General features: G+C 37.8%; 3 protein-coding genes across 7 annotated transcripts; 2 read left to right on the top strand and 1 right to left on the bottom strand.

Moving 5' to 3' along the window:
• Positions 1 to 3,211: 3,211 nt before the first annotated feature.
• Positions 3,212 to 10,799, top strand: LOC9328668 (ADP-ribosylation factor GTPase-activating protein AGD4). 2 transcript variants are annotated; one of them, XM_002892560.2, is made up of 19 exons: positions 3,212 to 3,444; positions 3,567 to 3,643; positions 4,052 to 4,152; positions 4,259 to 4,329; positions 4,648 to 4,710; positions 5,242 to 5,286; positions 5,472 to 5,537; positions 5,885 to 5,932; positions 6,022 to 6,117; positions 6,222 to 6,263; positions 6,697 to 6,897; positions 7,381 to 7,506; positions 7,952 to 8,167; positions 8,480 to 8,566; positions 8,654 to 8,914; positions 9,257 to 9,378; positions 9,511 to 9,601; positions 9,769 to 10,214; positions 10,422 to 10,799. In XM_002892560.2, exons 1-19 carry the CDS (start codon positions 3,397 to 3,399, stop codon positions 10,534 to 10,536), a joined length of 2,322 nt encoding a protein of 773 aa, XP_002892606.1. In that variant the 5' UTR covers positions 3,212 to 3,396; the 3' UTR covers positions 10,537 to 10,799. The 2 variants fall into 2 exon arrangements, with proteins under 2 accessions (XP_002892606.1, XP_020868953.1); XM_021013294.1 differs by lacking the exons at positions 3,212 to 3,444; positions 3,567 to 3,643; positions 4,052 to 4,152; ... (1 more) ...; positions 4,648 to 4,710; positions 5,242 to 5,286 and having other exon boundaries at positions 5,494 to 5,537; positions 6,015 to 6,117.
• Positions 10,800 to 11,996: 1,197 nt separating this feature from the next.
• On the top strand, positions 11,997 to 13,762 carry LOC9325904 (cytochrome c oxidase assembly factor 5). 4 transcript variants are annotated; one of them, XM_021014135.1, is made up of 4 exons: positions 11,997 to 12,201; positions 12,910 to 12,983; positions 13,094 to 13,198; positions 13,467 to 13,762. In XM_021014135.1, exons 1-4 carry the CDS (start codon positions 12,045 to 12,047, stop codon positions 13,506 to 13,508), a joined length of 378 nt encoding a protein of 125 aa, XP_020869794.1. In that variant the 5' UTR covers positions 11,997 to 12,044; the 3' UTR covers positions 13,509 to 13,762. The 4 variants fall into 4 exon arrangements, with proteins under 4 accessions (XP_020869794.1, XP_020869796.1, XP_020869795.1 ...); XM_021014137.1 differs by having other exon boundaries at positions 12,093 to 12,201; positions 13,471 to 13,762; XM_021014136.1 differs by having other exon boundaries at positions 12,102 to 12,201; positions 12,904 to 12,983; positions 13,471 to 13,745.
• LOC9328667 (inactive leucine-rich repeat receptor-like serine/threonine-protein kinase At1g60630) lies at positions 13,751 to 16,877 on the bottom strand. The gene is made up of 2 exons (XM_021014132.1): positions 14,745 to 16,877; positions 13,751 to 14,619 (listed from the first exon to the last, which is right to left on the bottom strand). The coding sequence occupies exons 1-2, from the start codon at positions 16,063 to 16,065 to the stop codon at positions 13,958 to 13,960; spliced, it is 1,983 nt and encodes a 660-aa protein (XP_020869791.1). The 5' UTR covers positions 16,066 to 16,877; the 3' UTR covers positions 13,751 to 13,957.
• Positions 16,878 to 16,968: the final 91 nt, after the last annotated feature.

The following is a 16,968-nucleotide window of genomic DNA, read 5'->3' as shown; positions in this document are numbered from 1 at the left end:
CACTGCTTCGTATCTCATCAACCGCACACCCTCAGCTCTTCTTCAAAACAAAACTCCATTTGAAAAGTTATATGGTCGATCGCCATCTTATCAACATCTTAGAATTTTTGGGTGCCTTGCTTATGCATATAATCCGCACACAAAAGGCGACAAATTTGAATCTCGGAGTAGGCGTTGTGTGTTTCTAGGTTATCCTTATGGTAAAAAGGGATGGAAGCTTTATGATCTTGAACAAGAAAAATTTTTTGTTTCTCGCGACGTTCGTTTTTGTGAGACAGAATTTCCTTATCTCCAACAGCCATCATTACCTGCGTCTTCTCCTATTTTGCCTACAGCTCCATCAAATCATGTTGAGGATAATGATATTACAGAGGAATCTTCTTCTGTTTCATCACCGATTTTATCACCACAAGCTACACAAACACCGGATAACTCAGATTCTGAAAATTCACCGCCTACGAATCCATCTCCGAGTCCGTCTCCTACTCCGACCCTAACTCCATCACCACCTTCGCCTACTGCTCCTGCTCCTCCTCCACTTGGTCTTGGACAACGACCAAAAAATCGTCCTCCATACCTTAACGACTACATCGTCGGTAACGTCTCTCTCGCTCCTCCCTCTCTCTCTTCACCTGCATCTCAGCCACAGCATTCCTCAGGTACGGTTTATCCTATTTCACTCTATGACTCTTATGATCGTTTTTCACAAAGTCATATATGTTATCTTGTTGCTCTAATGGCTGCTATTGAGCCAACAACGTTTAAAGATGCTATGGAGATGGAAGAATGGAAAGAGGCTATGCGTTTTGAAATTCAAGCTTTAGAGCTGAACAAAACATGGACATTGGAAGAGCTACCTCCTGGGAAGAAAGTTTTAGGTTGTAAATGGGTGTATCGGATCAAACAAAAGTCTGACGGTACTCTTGAAAGATACAAAGCGCGGCTTGTTGCTCTTGGAAACAATCAGAAAGAAGGTCTTGATTATAACGACACATTTGCTCCTGTTGCTAAAATGACAACGGTTCGTCTCTTTCTTGATATTGCTGCTAAACAAAATCATGAAGTTCACCAAATGGATGTTCACAACGCGTTTCTCCACGGTGATCTTCAAGAAGAAATTTATATGAAACTTCCTCCCGGTTTTTCTAAGTCTGGTGATCATCGTGTTTGTCGTCTACGGAAGTCTCTCTATGGTCTAAAGCAAGCTCCAAGATGTTGGTTTTCGAAGCTTGCTGATTCACTTCGAACGTATGGGTTTCGTCAAGCTAAGTCTGATTATTCTTTTTTTGTTTACAAGAAAGATGATGTCATTCTCCGAATCTTGGTTTATGTCGACGATCTCATTATATCTTGTAACTCATCTACGGCTCTTGCTACTTTCAAGACTTATCTTTCAACGTGTTTCCACATGAAAGATCTTGGTGCTCTCAAATATTTTCTTGGATTAGAGGTAGCTAGAAATTCTTCCGGGTTCTATCTCTGTCAAAGGAAGTATGCTAGTGAAATTGTTGCAGAAGCAGGTCTTCTTGGTTGTCAACCTGCAGGCTCTCCTATGGATCAAAATCACCAACTCAGTCTTTCTACTAGCCCGCTTCTTCCCGAACCAGAATCATATCGCCGTCTTGTTGGCCGGTTAATTTATTTGATTGACACTCGACCTGATCTGACTTATGCTGTTCACATTCTTTCACGACATATGCATTCACCTCGTGAAGACCATTGGTCTGCAGCTCTCAAAGTGGTCCGCTATTTAAAAGGGACGTTGGGTCAAGGAATTTTGCTCGACGCGACGTCTTCTCTTCATGTAACCGGCTGGTGTGATTCGGACTGGGGTTCATGTCGTTTATCTCGTCGTTCTGTTACAGGCTGGATAGTGCAACTTGGAGCCTCTCCCATTTCATGGAAAACAAAGAAGCAAGACACTGTTTCTCGTTCTTCTGCTGAAGCAGAATATCGTGCCATGGCAGCCATCACACAAGAGCTTCTATGGTTTCGTTCTATACTCAAGGAATTTGATCTACCTCATCAAGGACCTATGACTATTAAATGTGATAGCAAGGCTGCAATTCATATTAGTTCTAATCCCGTTTTTCATGAACGCACCAAACACATTGAAATTGATCTACATTTTGTGCGTGATGAAATTGTCAAGGGTGTTGTTCGACCTGTTCATGTTTCTACCTACGATCAGCTAGCGGACATTCTTACTAAAGCTCTCGGCCGCAAGGAATTTGACGCTTTCTTGGACAAGTTGGGCGTTTTTAATCTCCACGCTCCAACTTGAGGGGGAGTATTAGAATAAGTTTATTTTCCTTAAGTTGATAATTCCAAAATTGCTATATTTCCTCATTAGATAAGCTCAAACTCATGTATAAATACTTTGGCCTTAGAGCCTAATAACATCAAGAATTCTCTTCCATTCAATTTGACATTGTCAGATGTTTTTTTTTTTCTAATCTGTTTATTGATCTGGAGCAGATGAGGAACTTATATTGTTTGAGGAAATGGCCATATTTAAATAACACAAGCGCAAGCACAATCGATGAAGAAACATATAGTAGGAAGCAAAGGGAACTTGAATGTGAGAGAGATAAAGTGTTTATTAATTCTCCTTCTAAAGCTTCTCTATGGAAACTATTACCTTCTACTAAGGACTTACGCAACCAGATTCAGGTCTAACCGGATTTCTTGACACCATTTTATTATGAATTTATGATTACCGAATTAGCCAATTCTGTAATTTATTATAGGCAATGGAGGCAAAAGGTGAACAAAAGAAGAGAAAGGTTGTGGAAAGAAGGAAGAAGATAGAATCAAGGGAAAGAAAGATAAAGAAGACAGAGAATGAGATTAAGTCTATGAGAAAGATGATGGAGAGGATTCACAACAAAAAACACAAAGCTTTGGAAACCATTTCACATGAGAGGTCTTGTTTAGAGAAAATCACAATTCTATAGAATTGTTGACTTATATTGTAAAACGTCTTAAGTTTTTTTCAACAAGCTCCCATCAAATTAATAAATGAACATTACAATGTTTCAAAACACTATAATTATATTTTTAGTGAATCATTAAAAGCTGAAATTGAATTTCATGCATTACTTGAGATGAACTAAAAAATATTTGACTCAAAACACTATTTTCTAATTACACATGAAAAAAAATGTTTTAAAAATTAAGATACGTACAAGGGTATATTTGAAAATATGAAAAAGATGTGGATTCTAGCTATTTCCAAAGCAATCACCATCATCATTCATCACCAACTGAAAACGCCTCTGGATCTCGCCAGATCCATTTCCGACCAAACCAGAAACCCAAAATTCGACTCACTTGTCTCACTCGACTTGAATCTTCATTCTTTGGTCTGAAAGTTTCTTCCTTTTTGTTTCACCAATGGCGACCTTTATCAATCTGGAGGATTCCCCAATGTTTCAGAAACAGGTAAGCTTTGGTGGGGAGTTATATTACCTTCTGGGGATTTCAAATTCAGGGTTTTAGGTATAAAGTGTGTGACTTTATCACCTAAATTGTTGTCTTGTGTCTGCTCTAATTGATTGAATCAGGTTTGTTCCTTGGAGGGGACAGCTGATGAGCTTAAAGATCGTTGTCAGAAGCTATACAAAGGTGTTAAGAAGTTTATGTATGTATAATTCTACCTTTTTCTTTCTGCTGTCTAAATCTTGTTGTCTGATCTTTCTGTTGACATAAGATTCTAAGAATATCATTTGTGGAATGTTTCTGAGAGTGACATATTTTTGAAAGTGGAAGTTGGAATTACCATTTTGTATCTTCTTTTACTTAATTAGCAAATGTGAAGAGCTCTTTGACCATTTAAGCTTTGTCGATTGTTTTCCCATTCTCATGTAAAACTTTATGACTTGCTTTCTTTTGCAATTCAAATCTACTGGCATCTCAACTTTTTCTCAATTATTCTGTGATAAGTTAAACCGTAACATTATTTTGTTGCTACTCCACTTTTTTCATTGTGTCTATGTGGCCAGACATGTTACGGGTGACTTTTACGAATGAAATTTACTTTTCTTTCTAGGGGGACTTTGGGAGAGGCATCCAAAGGAGAAAGTGCATTTGCAGATTGTCTGGAAGAATTTGGGGGTGGACCTGATGATCCTATCAGTCTTTCAATTGGAGGTTATTGATTTTGCATCCAACTCTGTGATCTTGCTAATTTGTTGAATTATGAGTGTATCTGCTGTGATTTAACTTATTTGATTCTTATTATTTTGAGTGACACCAGGCCCCGTTATATCCAAATTCATAAATTCACTTCGAGAGCTTGCCTCTTATAAGGAGTTTCTTTGCTCACAGGTATGCTCCTAGTATCTTGTGAGCAATATAAATGCCAGTAAAGATTAAAAGATGCCTATAATCATATATTTTTGTTTGGTAATTTAAATGAAGATTTGGTTAGTGTAGTGGTCTTTGTTGATTCAGAGTTTCCCTTCTTGATTATTTTCTGGAAATGTCAGTTTGGGCTACTAATCAACTCTGCGGAGAGAGGAGCAATGAAAAATTAAGATAGTTTGAGTTTAAAATGGCAAATATGCAATTTATTTGAGTGCATATGCCTTAACAATGTCTCACTTTATATAACAGTTGTGGTATTTTATGGGGAAACTTTTCTAGGTGGAGCATGTGTTACTTGAGAGGTTGATGAACTTTATCAATGTTGATCTACAAGAAGCTAAGGTATTTGTTTTCTCTACTAAATTTGATCAATGTTCTTTTTCCTAGTGTACTGACTACTGAGTGTCTCAAATTTTATAGATTCAACTTTGATCAATAAACTGGAGATTTATGTTTTTTGTTTTTTTGGTTCTTTACTCTTTATTATTGTGTGAAAATTCTACAGTCATTTGGTTTTGAATTTTAAAAGGATACGGCTTTCAAGGTCGCTATAATTAGGCAATTTACTTAACACTTTATTGTGGGAACTTTCTCGCAGTAATAGTCTTTCGCCTTAGCACGTCAGGCTTTATTAAGAAAAGAACCTTATGGGATATCATACTTCAACCACTTAAAATGTATCTAATGAATTGTCTCATGAAAGCTCTGCCATCTAGCTAGATTAGAATTCAGATTTCCACATAAATGTACCTTCTCTTGAAACTGACCATACTCAATAGAAAAATGTTTCATATTTCTTACACTGCAATAATATGATCGAAAACTTATGCTTGTCATTTTCCAATCAACCCTATGCTGTTTCTACCTTTGCAGGAGTCTCGCCATCGATTTGATAAAGCTGCTCATTCTTATGATCAGGTACTTGTTTATAGAGTGTATAGCTTCTATAATTTCTTGTGTATGCAGTTGTACACCTGTTTCCTTCGCCTAATATAAACATATTTTATAGGCTGGTGTTGCCACCACAAGAATGCATAGAACTTAAACTTTGTCTGATATTCTTCATCTGAACTGGTTTAATGAGTTTTCTTATCTGCTTGTAGTCGCGTGAAAAGTTTGTGTCTTTAAAGAAGAATACAAGAGGAGAAATTGTTGCGGAGTTGGAAGAGGTAGAACATTTATTTCTTATGTATATCTTTTTGTTTACTTTCTCTTCGTGGCTACTAAGGAAAAGTGAAGCAAAGTGTCCATATGTGCATATGAGTATACACATATTTCTAGACTGCGTAGTTCAATACATGTCGGTGCATTCTATAGGTGTATGTGTACATGATACATATATGTAATTAGTATAGGAATGTTTGCGTACATGTAGTAGAAAAGTAGTAAAGTGAAGCCACTCTTTAATATGACTCGCCAAGATGTAGATGTTGTCGTTACTTAATAATATTTGGCACGCTCTGTGCTTGTTTTCCCAGCATGGTAACTTACTCTTGCTGTCATTTTTTAATGACAGGATCTGGAGAACTCAAAGTCAACATTTGAAAAGAGCCGTTTCAATCTAGTATGCTGACTCTACTAACAGAAGCCATTGCTATTTACTTTCTATATTTCCACTTTTAAGTAAATTTTTGCTTTGGTTGAAGAATGCAGGTAAATTCACTGATGACTATTGAAGCGAAAAAGAAGTATGAGTTTTTAGAATCTATAAGTGCAATTATGGATGCCCATCTGAGATATTTTAAACTTGTAAGGTCTCAAATTTCATATTTGAAATCCTTACCATGTAAGACCAACTAAGTTTGACATTTGTGTCATGTTGTGATCCTTAATTTGGCCTCTTTATGTTTCAGGGATATGACTTGTTGAGTCAGCTAGAACCATTTATCCATCAGGTACAAACTTGTAGTCAACTTGATGTCTCAATATTTTAGATGGGCAAAACAAATCTGAGCTTCTATAGTTCCCACAGGGAATTTAAATGTGCAAATGGGGATGTATATAATTAGGTTAGAGGAACTGAGGTCTTGAAGAGACTTTTTAGGCTTTGGAAGCCCAAATTCATCTAATTTATCGATTCAAGTTTTAAAAGTTTACCTTTCCTTAACACCTGAAAGATAACTTTTTGTTTAAAATGAAAGAAAATTTTCCCAATCTTTTAGTCCCAAAACCTTGGTTAATCTGGATTTAGAAAGAAAACCCATAAGTAAAAGCATCTCCTGTCAAGACTTAGTTTTTGCTCTAGTAAACATGTGATATGAGATAGCCAAAGTTTCCTGATTTCTAATGAAGTCTACTGATGCTGACTTGTGATTGTTCTTCTTACAGATATTAACATATGCTCAGCAATCAAAAGAACAGTCTAAGATTGAACAAGATCGACTAGCAAGACGCATTCAAGAATTCAGGACCCAGTCGGAATTAGACAGCCAACAGCTAGCCGCTAACGCAGAACCTTCTGGTGTTAACGGAAACCGTGGTGGGATCCCTTATAAAAATACCGAAACAAGTTTAACAGCAGACAAGGAAGTAAGCGTTTCTGATTTCATTCTCGCAAGAATCGAGAGCAATTCACGTTTTACCTTTTGGTTCCCATAGCTCTTATGTGTTTGCTTGGTGCTCATGAAACTGGTGTTTTTGTGGTGATCAATTGATTAAGAACGTTTTAAGTGTTTTTCGTCTCACCACAGGGAAATGGGTAAAGGTGGAAAATGACTGTTAAGGAAATGGAACAGTCCTTTTACTGGAATTGGATGCTTAAATCTTGCTTGTCATTGTTTTTTACTATCTGCAACACAATTGTCTTAAGTCACTCAATGTTGTACATCTGTTGATACATTTTAGATTATGTCATTTTCCTGATACCCCTTAACAAAATTATTCCTAGCATCTTGCGCGCCAATGTGATTATGCAACATATAGAGACTCGTTTTGTGACCATTTTACACTTAATTTTCCAGCACAGGCTGAATTTCTTATAGTCTTACAGAGTTCCTTTTTGTACTGATGCAGGTAATTAAACAGGGGTATTTATTAAAGCGTTCGTCAAGTTTGAGAACTGATTGGAAAAGAAAGTTTTTTGTCCTTGACAGTCATGGCTCCATGTACTATTACAGAACTAATGGTAATAAATCAATGGTACGTGTGCAAACCTCTTTTTTCTGCCTCATTTCCATGAGAGACGTCCATTAGTTCTTTCAAATTTGGTTATAGTTCTGCGTGCCAATTATTACAACTTCTTAAATCTCATTGATTGTTTTATAAGTCCTTTTCCCCTGAAATGAATAATAGATTTGTTATGAAATGCTGGGACAATAAATGAGAAGAAACAGGTCGAAAGTCTCTAAAAATATAGTGGATTCTGATATAAAGCCTATCAGGTCTAGGAATATTAAGCCTTTAATGAGTAGTTGCACGTAGATTTTACTTGGCACTTCCTCATGCTATTGTTTATATCAATAGCAGTATAGATTCTAGAACTAACCATCTATTTAACAGTTTAAGCAAGTCCTTAATCTTTCTTTATATTCATAGTTTATGTTTGTTTATAACGATTAACTTTTTCTGCTATTCGTAATCTCAGGGATCTCAGCATCACTATAGTGGTTCATCTGACCATAATACTGGCGTATTTGGTCGGTTTCGTGCAAGACATAATCGATCAGGTTCTCTCACTGAGGGCAGCTTAGGCTATAATACTATTGACCTCCGCACTTCTTTGATAAAACTAGATGCAGAAGACATGGATCTTCGGCTCTGTTTCAGAATTATTTCACCTCAAAAAACTTACACACTTCAGGTACCCAGTGTACTCGCTATAGACTAGGTTGCAAGTCACAGGGCTTACGTAGTACTGAACTTTTCTTGTTGGGTTCTTCCTAATTAATTATATATAAAAAGAGCTGTGCCTTGTAGACAACCTGCATGGACCCTCTTAGCAAGTCTATCGTTTATTCACTGCATACTTTTTTGTCATTCTTGTTTTATTTTTTGCTTTTTGATTACCCCTTGAAATTGGCTTGGTTTTTGGTTACAATGATAGTATATAGTTGGTGCAATTCAGTCACAGATTTAGTATCTTTGTCCCCTAATCCAAGTACTACATCACCAGGCTGAAAATGGAGCAGATAGGATGGACTGGGTAAATAAGATCACAACAGCTATAGGAACGCTTCTCAATTCTCATTTTCTACAACAGGTTGACACAATAAGCCTCTGGCTTCTCTTTCATTTACAAACTGAACTGATAGCAAAGCCTTCTTGCTAATACAAATCGTTTCTGCAGTCACCAGTGCGATTCTTGGATAAGAGCAACACTAGTTCTGCTCCTGCTAATGCTGTCGTCTCCGGGGATCAGATTCGACATAATGATGCAAGACAGAATATCGGGGATGATGTCTCAACAATACTCAGAGGAATTCCGGGAAATAATGCATGTGCAGAGTGCAATGCTCCTGAGCCCGATTGGGCATCATTAAATCTTGGAGTTTTGTTGTGCATTCAATGCTCTGGTGTTCACAGGAATCTCGGCGTTCATATATCCAAGGTATTAACTATTAAGTATGAACTATTCTTGGAACAATTTATTAAACATCTTTCCTTGAGATTTCTTGCTGTATGAGCTAGCTTGTCTTATACCACCAAGTCGTTAATTTCTCTCTCTTCGTCATCCAGAATTTGTAGAACTCAATGTGGTATTCTGAAGTTTCTTAGTAAAATTAACTCCACCAGCTTTTAAATTTCTTGCAAAAGTCAACATCACTCTAGTTATAACCTTTGGAGGGGTCAAGTATCCTGATTAAGTTGGTTAATGGATTTTTTCTTTGGTGTCTCCTCAGTGCTATATCTCTAAGCTGATGTCATAAATGTTGTACCCTACAAACTGCAGGTGAGGTCCCTCTCATTAGATGTGAAAGTGTGGGAGCCAACGATCTTGGACTTGTTTAGAAATTTGGGCAATGTGTACTGTAATTCACTGTGGGAGGGACTACTGCACCTTGACGATGACTGGTATGATCTCTAAGAATTAAATATTTGTTCTGCATTTGAAGTATTGATCAATTATCAAACACTGTATCTTCCAACATTCTCCTGTTTCATAGATCATGCATGTAGCTGATGAGGTATATTGTCTTTTTGCAGCGAAGACAGATCAGCACTGCCGCATGCTTCAGTTTCAAAACCATGTCCAGAAGATTCCTTTAGTGTGAAGGAGAAATACATTCTAGGAAAGGTATGGCATTAGTTGTTACTTTCTAATGTCCAAGTCGTGAAATCTATCTTCACGGGAATGATTGATCGATGTCAGTTTACTCATTTAGTGAGTTAATATGCTTTGTGGAAAGGCAAAGATGCAAAAAACAACTACTAAACCCGATTGATGTTTTTTGTTTGGGCCAGTACCTGGAGAAAGCATTAGTCATCAAGGATGAAAGTGAAGCAAAACCTTCTGCTGCGAGTAGAATATGGGAAGCTGTTCAAAGCAGAAACATACGAGAAATCTATCGACTGATTGTTACTACTGGGGATGTGAATATCATCAACACCAAGTTCGATGATATAACTGATATTGATGCATATCACCATGTTGATGCAGCAGAGAAAGCAGTAAAGAAAAGACATGACCCAACTGTGTGTCTGAGAATCAAAGAATCCAACAAAGCAGGAAACTGTCTTCAAGGCTGTTCCTTGCTCCATGTGGCTTGTCACATTGGTGACTCAGTTTTGCTTGAACTGTTGTTGCAGTTTGGTGCTGACCTAAACATAAGAGATTATCACGGAAGGACTCCGTTACACCATTGCATATCATCTGGGAACCACAAATTTGCAAAGATTCTACTGCGAAGGTATATTTTAACATTTCAGGAACGCACTCTTTATTGTTTTACGTTCTATTTTTGGACCGAACTAGTTCCGCTTCCTGTTGATTCCATTGCTCTGTTTCTTTGGTACCTTGGCTCCTCCATTGTCACCTACTTTTCTTGAATTAGTTTTTGGATAAGGAATTAAAACGGTTGAACTTATATTTTCTGAAATTGTTTTTGTAAACGCAGAGGAGCACGCCCATCGATAGAGGACGATGGAGGGCTAAGCGTGCTAGAGAGAGCGATGGAAATGGGAGCCATAACTGATGAAGAGCTCTTTCTTCTCTTAGCCGAGTGTGCGTAAACTGACACTGCACAGCTTCATTAGAATAGCCTTTCGAAGACCCTAAAACGCAAAACCATGTAATGACACGGTGGTGGTACAAGCTACTGGAATCCACGAAGGCATGACCAAACAGCGTTTTGAGTCGTTATCTATGTATAAGGGATATGATTTTTTACTGACCGACAGTTATTTACCACTTTTCAAGTTTCTGAAGCTTTGATTTCTTAAACTTTTCTTTTGCATTTACCTTTAGATTTACTATGAAAAACAAGTTCAATAAATATCACATCATACTTAAATAGTTAAATATACAGTTTGTTTTTACATTTTAAATAATAATTTTTACCAGCTAAACGCAACATAAATTTTTATTTTATGCTTTTGAAGATTAAGCTTACAGCTTAGCAAAATTTGTTTATGAATATAAAGTAGTGGGTATAATTGGAAAAATACATAATAAAATGTTTCTTTCTTCCAAAAATATGACAATTTAATTTTTGGTTAAGATCTATATTTTAATGGTATAAAAATTAATTAATTATACATCAAATGGAAATATATCACAGTTGAAAAATGACATGAATGTAAGAAAAGATAAACATACACCATATTTATGAATATAAAATTTTAAAATAAATAGTAATAAATATTCATAGAAAATAATTTTACTGTTTTAATTAGTTAGGAAAATAGCCGTTAATAAACTTTCTTACCGCTGAAGTTATTTTCTTCACGTGGGCAGATTCCATAAATTTCTATATATAGATCTTAAAACTGGTCTGCACATGAGAGAGGAGCAATGGCAACAATAAAAACACAAACTTGTCTTCTTCTAAGTTTGCTTCTTATGTTTTGTTGTCTATCACTTCATGTTCGAGACACAAAGGCTAGTATACCCAATCATCATGCAGCTGGTTAGTATATTGTTTTGTTAATCTTGAATATATTTTGATAAAATTTCTCTAATCAATAAAAGCTCTGAATTAGTCTCTCCAATGTTTTTGTTTATTTTGACATATTGACTCATCAATGGTCGATGTTAAAAAACTAAAGGTGACGTTTTGAAGTCGGAATCGACCCTTGCAAGCTACGCTTGGCCTTCTCTAGCATGTGGAACTCATATTGGACTTCTATTCAAGAAGGAAAGTGAGCTGCCTTGTAGACACCTTCGAATACCGTCTGCGTCTGCGCCTGCACCTTCACCTTCACCTGCACCATCTCCTCGATGATCTCCATGTACTTAACGATGAAGAGATGTCTGCGTCAATTATTTATAAATTAATTTATCCGATGATTAGAACCAAATCGTTTATAGAGAGAATCATATCACATTTTAGATGAATGTAAAATGCGTACAAACAAGACAGAAAAAAAAAGAAAACGACAAATAAAAACGATTGGTAAAATAATGCTCCTGACCCTACTTGATTATACCGGAAAAGAGCTGAAACATAATTTTGTTTAAACCCGAATTTGAATTAAGAATCCGATCAAACCAAATTATATCGGTTTTAACTCGGTTAATTATGCTAAACCGAACCAAAATTGAGTTGACCGATGCGCAGAGAGAGCGACCGGTATTCAGCAAGGACAAATTGAAGAAAACCAAACCCTTTGGATTGGAAAAACCTCTTTCTTTCGGGTCTCCGTCGACATTGATCCGTTTCTTACTCTCCGTCGCCGGTAAGTCGGTTACCTTCAATCTTCTTTCTTCAGATCCTCTGTGTTGTATTTCTCTGTAATTGTTTCTTCCATTAGGCTCTTGATCATACTCTTTTGAGGCAAAAATGAGTTGGCGAAATACAGAACAGAGCAATCAGATTGTTTTCTTTATAATCTGTGATTGAAAGAGAAATATTTTCTTTTGGAGAAATCGGATGAGTTTCGGTGTTTTCTGGGTGTTTTTTTTTCCAAGGATTCTTCATAAGTTTGAGATTCTTAGATTGAAACGGGACTTTTGGATTGATCCCATTAGGCAAAAACTAAGCTTTCTTCTGTTGTGAAGCTCAACTGCAATTTGTTGTTTTGAGTTCGATGCTTGCTAATTGTGATTTCTAGTAAGTGAAATCATTCATAGTTACACACGTGTGCAGTTCTTGGTTTGTTTGGAGGGATTTTCAGATTTTGTGTAGTTGTTGAGTTTTATACTAGAGCTCATTTTTCTTCAGAAAACGCCCTTGAGGCTCTGCGGTGAAGCATTGCATTACCTTGAAAGCTCATTTGTTAAGAACATGCTCTGATTTACTTTGGCGGGATTTGCGGACTAGTTTTGTTTGAATTTGTTTGAGTGTTACAGTAGATCTTTGAGGCTCTGCGGTTCATCACAATATCCTGAAAACTCATTTGTTAGAAACATGCTCTGATATATTGGCTGGTTTTGCATAGGAACAGTTGAAATGGCGAAGTCTTGTAAGGGTCTTGCTGAAGAGCTTGTCAAATGTCTCAGTGAATCGACCTGCGTCAAGGTAAATATAACATAAAATGTCTCAACTTATGTAGAGACTGTTTTTTTTTTTTTTTTAACCTGTTAACTAATTACCAGTTCACTTCATTTTTATTTCTGAATGTGTTGTAGGGCGAGAAACGGTCAATTAGGGACTGCGCAGGTGAAAAGAGCCCATGTATACCAAGTGAGTGTATTGGCCTAAGAGAAACATACTTCAACTGTAAAAGAGGACAGGTATGTTTTGCTTTCACCACTTGAAAAGCCTCATTTTTTTCATTAAACCCATTGTGATAATGTAATTTTGGAATCATCCATGATTTATAAAAGATAGGAACCATATCTGCCGAAAAATAAGATTAAGCATGCTTGTGAACACTTAGAGAGTGTTACATTCAACTTTGAGAGGAAAAATTGTGAAGCATAAAATATTGATTCTTGAATTGATGTTGCAATAGATTACAGTCTCTTGGACTCATTGGATGTCGAATTGTGTTTTCTCTAGGTAGACATGAGAGCCAGGATACGAGGAAACAAAGGCTACTAACAGAAGAGCACCTGCTTGTTTCACACTTTCACTTTGTTGTTTTTGCGTTCTTTTTATCAATTCCTTTGATTTCTAATAGTTGGAGCACAATATGAAGGAGCAATGCAACTTAGTTACTTGCCATGTCAATATCAAGTTAGGCTTGTTCCTATACTCAACTTGATTTCCTTTCCTTTTTAAAGTTGTATTACACATGGGGCTAGATGCTATTATTGAATGTCGTGTTACTTAAAAAAAGGGTAAGAATGAAAAAAGATTCTTCTGTTCTTCAGTTAACTCAGTACCAGCACCTCAAATTTTACCAATTCAGCAGATCTTATGCAAGTCCTACAACGTCGATGAATCAAAATGGCGTTACAAAATAAAAAGAAGCTTTACACTATGAACCCTACTTCAAGAATCACACGTGTCATTCTAGGAAAGCAATGAAGAAGGCCCAGCCAATTTCTCTAGATGCTCACTTGATCATCCCTTGGCAAGCTCTGAACGGTATCCGACCATCTCCCGGGCGAATGTTCACTACTGTTAGACGAGAATGGTGCTTCAGCCCTTGCATCCCTCACCATCTTCAACACCTCTCTCATCACAGGCCGGTTTTCGGGTTGAATGGTCACACAAACCGTTGCAATACTTAGAAGTGCCTGAAGTTTCTCCTCAGATGCTTCGTTGCCTGAAGAAGTCGGCTCCTCGCCTGATTCAGTCTCTTCCTCTCTCACTGCACGCACCCATCTTGAGATATCTGACCCATATTCTTGAACAAGGTCCTGGAATGGTGTTCTACCTGTTAGAAGCTCAAGAAGAAGGACCCCAAAGCTATAGACATCAGCAGGCTGTGTAGAGGCTTTCCTTGGGTCTCTGCACTCTGGAGCTTTGTAAAAGAGAGAGACTGCGCTTGTTTCTTCAGCCGAGTCAGGGTCATGGAGAGTGCTGAGCCCGTAATCTGTGAGGCAGGACTCAAAATCAGGACCTAACAAGACATTGGACGATTTCAAGTTCCCATGAGTTAGGCCAGGATTCTGATGAATGTAGAGCAGAGCTGAGGCCAAGTCCTCAGCTATTTTCAGGCATGACGTCCAGTGAAGAGGCTTCCCACTTCCAGAAGCCCTAGTTCCTACAAACAGATGTGTACACACAAAAAACAATGAAGGCTGGCGAATGTATCCAAGTTTATATCCAAACCATCAAATCTCTGCATTGCAATAAAACAAGAATCTTGACGGAAGCTAAGGTACATACCGTGAATAAGAGTGAAGAGACTGCCATTGGGGAAGTAATCGTAGACAAGCAAGCGTTCTTCTTTGGCTTGGAAATAGGCTCTGAGAGGCACCAGATTTGGGTGTTTGAGCTGTCCAAGGATCTCAACATGTCTCTTGAATTCCTCCATGCGAGGATACCTAGCGTTCTTGAGCCTCTTCACAGTGACGATGAAACCAGACTCCATCACAGCCTTGTAAGTACTCCCTAACGTTCCTCTTCCCAGTGTCTCTGCCGAAGCTTTAAGCAGATCTTCCATGGTGTATCTCACCACCGTCTCGCCTGAATCACTGGTTCCAAGGAAAACCAGAGTTCCCACTGCTCCCTCTTCGCCTCTTTCCCATGAGAAACCTCTGTCTTTCCTCTCAATGTCTCTCTCTGTCTCTGCAGTTGTTGCTCCTTCTGCTTCAACTATTCCTTTACCTTTTCTATCTTCCCTCGATGCTTGACTCCGCCGCTTCCGTCGCCAGCAGACGATAAGCAACGTCAACAGCAAGATAAGGATTAGTACTCCACCGGCGACGCTTCCGGCGATAATTCCGATTAGCTTCGCTTTGCTCTTCTTAGACTTAGGTATAGGCGTTGGTTTCGCAGACGGCGCAGGTGAGATTCCGCATGGACTATGAATCTGATCGCCGCAAAGAGCGACATTTCCGGTAAACGATGACTCATCAAACTGCTTCAGAGCTCGTGTCGGTGGAATTTGACCAGAGAGCTGATTGTTGGATACATTGAAGTATCTGAGACTCGTCTGGTTAAGAGGAGGGATTGAACCAGTGAAGAAATTGTCCTGAACATTGAGCGTGTAAAGACGAGAGAGACGGAGCAACGAGCTAGGGATTCGACCGGACAATCTGTTACCGGAGAGGAAAATGGTTTTCAATCGGTGAAGAGACGTGAGAGACTCCGGGAACTCGCCGGAGAAGTTGTTATCGTTGAGAAAAACCGATTTCAGATTAACCAAACCGGAGAGATTAGGGATTGAACCGGAGAGAGAGTTAGCTTTGAAACTAAGAACCCTAAGTTGATCCAATTGGTTTAAACTCCTCTGGTCGAGTGAGCCAGTGAGATTCAAAAACTCAAGAACAAGCTTGGAGACTCTTCCGTTCATACATTCTCTAACACCTTGCCAGTTGCAGAGATCTGTTCCTCGCCATGAAATCGAATTAGATGGATCGATTGAGGATTTCAAGCTTAGTAAAGCTTCGACGTCGCTAGATCTCGCCGGAGAAACCAAACAGAAGAATACTGTAAATGCAAAGACTACTAAAAACGTAATTGAAGAAGAAGAAGAAGAAGCCATTGTTCGATGAAATGAATGATTCAATCAAATCGAAAAGAGTGGCTCTTTTTCCTCAGCTCATAAAGAAATGATTGATACAGTTCGAAATCGAGTTTCCATAAAAAGCATCCCATGAATCTCCTCAAAGCCATCACTTTCCATTATTAAGTCACTTTCCAGATCTGCCCCATTATGCTAAAGCATCTCGATCGAAGCAAAAAAGGAAAGGTCAAAAAAGAAGAAGAAGAAAGTGAGAGCTCTGCTCTTTAATGGCGGATGAAAATCGTCTGGTAGTGAGCATGAAGAAGAGAAGAAGAAGCTTTAAAAATTTCCGGCATTGTCTCTCTCTCTCTCTCTCTCTCTCTTACACTCACTTTCTGAGTATCTTTTCTCGAAGTTTTTGGTCGAGGAAGATGTCATCACGTGAAGCCATGCCTGAAAAACCTTTTTTTTTTTTTTTTTCTCACTGTGCCTTCTTCAATGCATTCATGAATATAGTAGTATTATAGTATAAAATAATGGTTTTATGAAGGAGAGACGAAGGAAGGAAATAAAAGAGAAAATAATTCACGTATTTTTTTGTCGTTATTGTTATGGTTGCTATTACTTTGCCAAGATGCAGAGACAGATAGGTTTTGGGGCCAAGGTAGTTACTGCTGCTGAGAAAATTTATATACAGATTTTATGGTGAAGTGTGGTATGGTGCAGAAGAAATATGGTGATGGGTATATTTAATTTTAGAGATGATTTATTTTAAGTAAAGAGAGACATTGTTTTTCAATTTTATTCAATTGGTGTCTCTGGTTCCTCTTTGCCCTCTCTACCAATTATTGAGCTGCTTTCTTTTCCTACCTCTTTTTCTTGTTGAGTCTTCACTCTTCACATGATTTTATAATATAAAAGTGTATTTTAATATGGACCTCA

The sequence above is a fragment of the Arabidopsis lyrata genome (genome assembly GCF_000004255.2).
Source record: "Arabidopsis lyrata subsp. lyrata unplaced genomic scaffold ARALYscaffold_1, whole genome shotgun sequence".
In the NCBI taxonomy this organism is placed as follows: domain Eukaryota; kingdom Viridiplantae; phylum Streptophyta; class Magnoliopsida; order Brassicales; family Brassicaceae; genus Arabidopsis; species Arabidopsis lyrata.
Note: the sequence above shows the minus strand (reverse complement) of the source record. Positions and strands in the feature narration are given on the sequence as shown.

Bases quoted from the DNA above. Each gene is read 5' to 3' on its own strand.
- LOC9325904 (XM_021014135.1), top strand. From the start codon at position 12,045: ATGCTAAACCGAACCAAAATTGAGTTGACCGATGCGCAGAGAGAGCGA. The intron at 12,202-12,909 runs GTAAGTCGGTTA...GCATAGGAACAG, and splicing joins TTTCTTACTCTCCGTCGCCG to TTGAAATGGCGAAGTCTTGT. The intron at 12,984-13,093 runs GTAAATATAACA...AATGTGTTGTAG, and splicing joins GTGAATCGACCTGCGTCAAG to GGCGAGAAACGGTCAATTAG.
- LOC9328667 (XM_021014132.1), bottom strand. From the start codon at position 16,065: ATGGCTTCTTCTTCTTCTTCTTCAATTACGTTTTTAGTAGTCTTTGCA. The intron at 14,620-14,744 runs GTATGTACCTTA...ATCTGTTTGTAG, and splicing joins TCTCTTCACTCTTATTCACG to GAACTAGGGCTTCTGGAAGT.
- LOC9328668 (XM_002892560.2), top strand. From the start codon at position 3,397: ATGGCGACCTTTATCAATCTGGAGGATTCCCCAATGTTTCAGAAACAG. The intron at 4,330-4,647 runs GTATGCTCCTAG...AAACTTTTCTAG, and splicing joins AGGAGTTTCTTTGCTCACAG to GTGGAGCATGTGTTACTTGA. The intron at 5,933-6,021 runs GTATGCTGACTC...TGAAGAATGCAG, and splicing joins AAAAGAGCCGTTTCAATCTA to GTAAATTCACTGATGACTAT.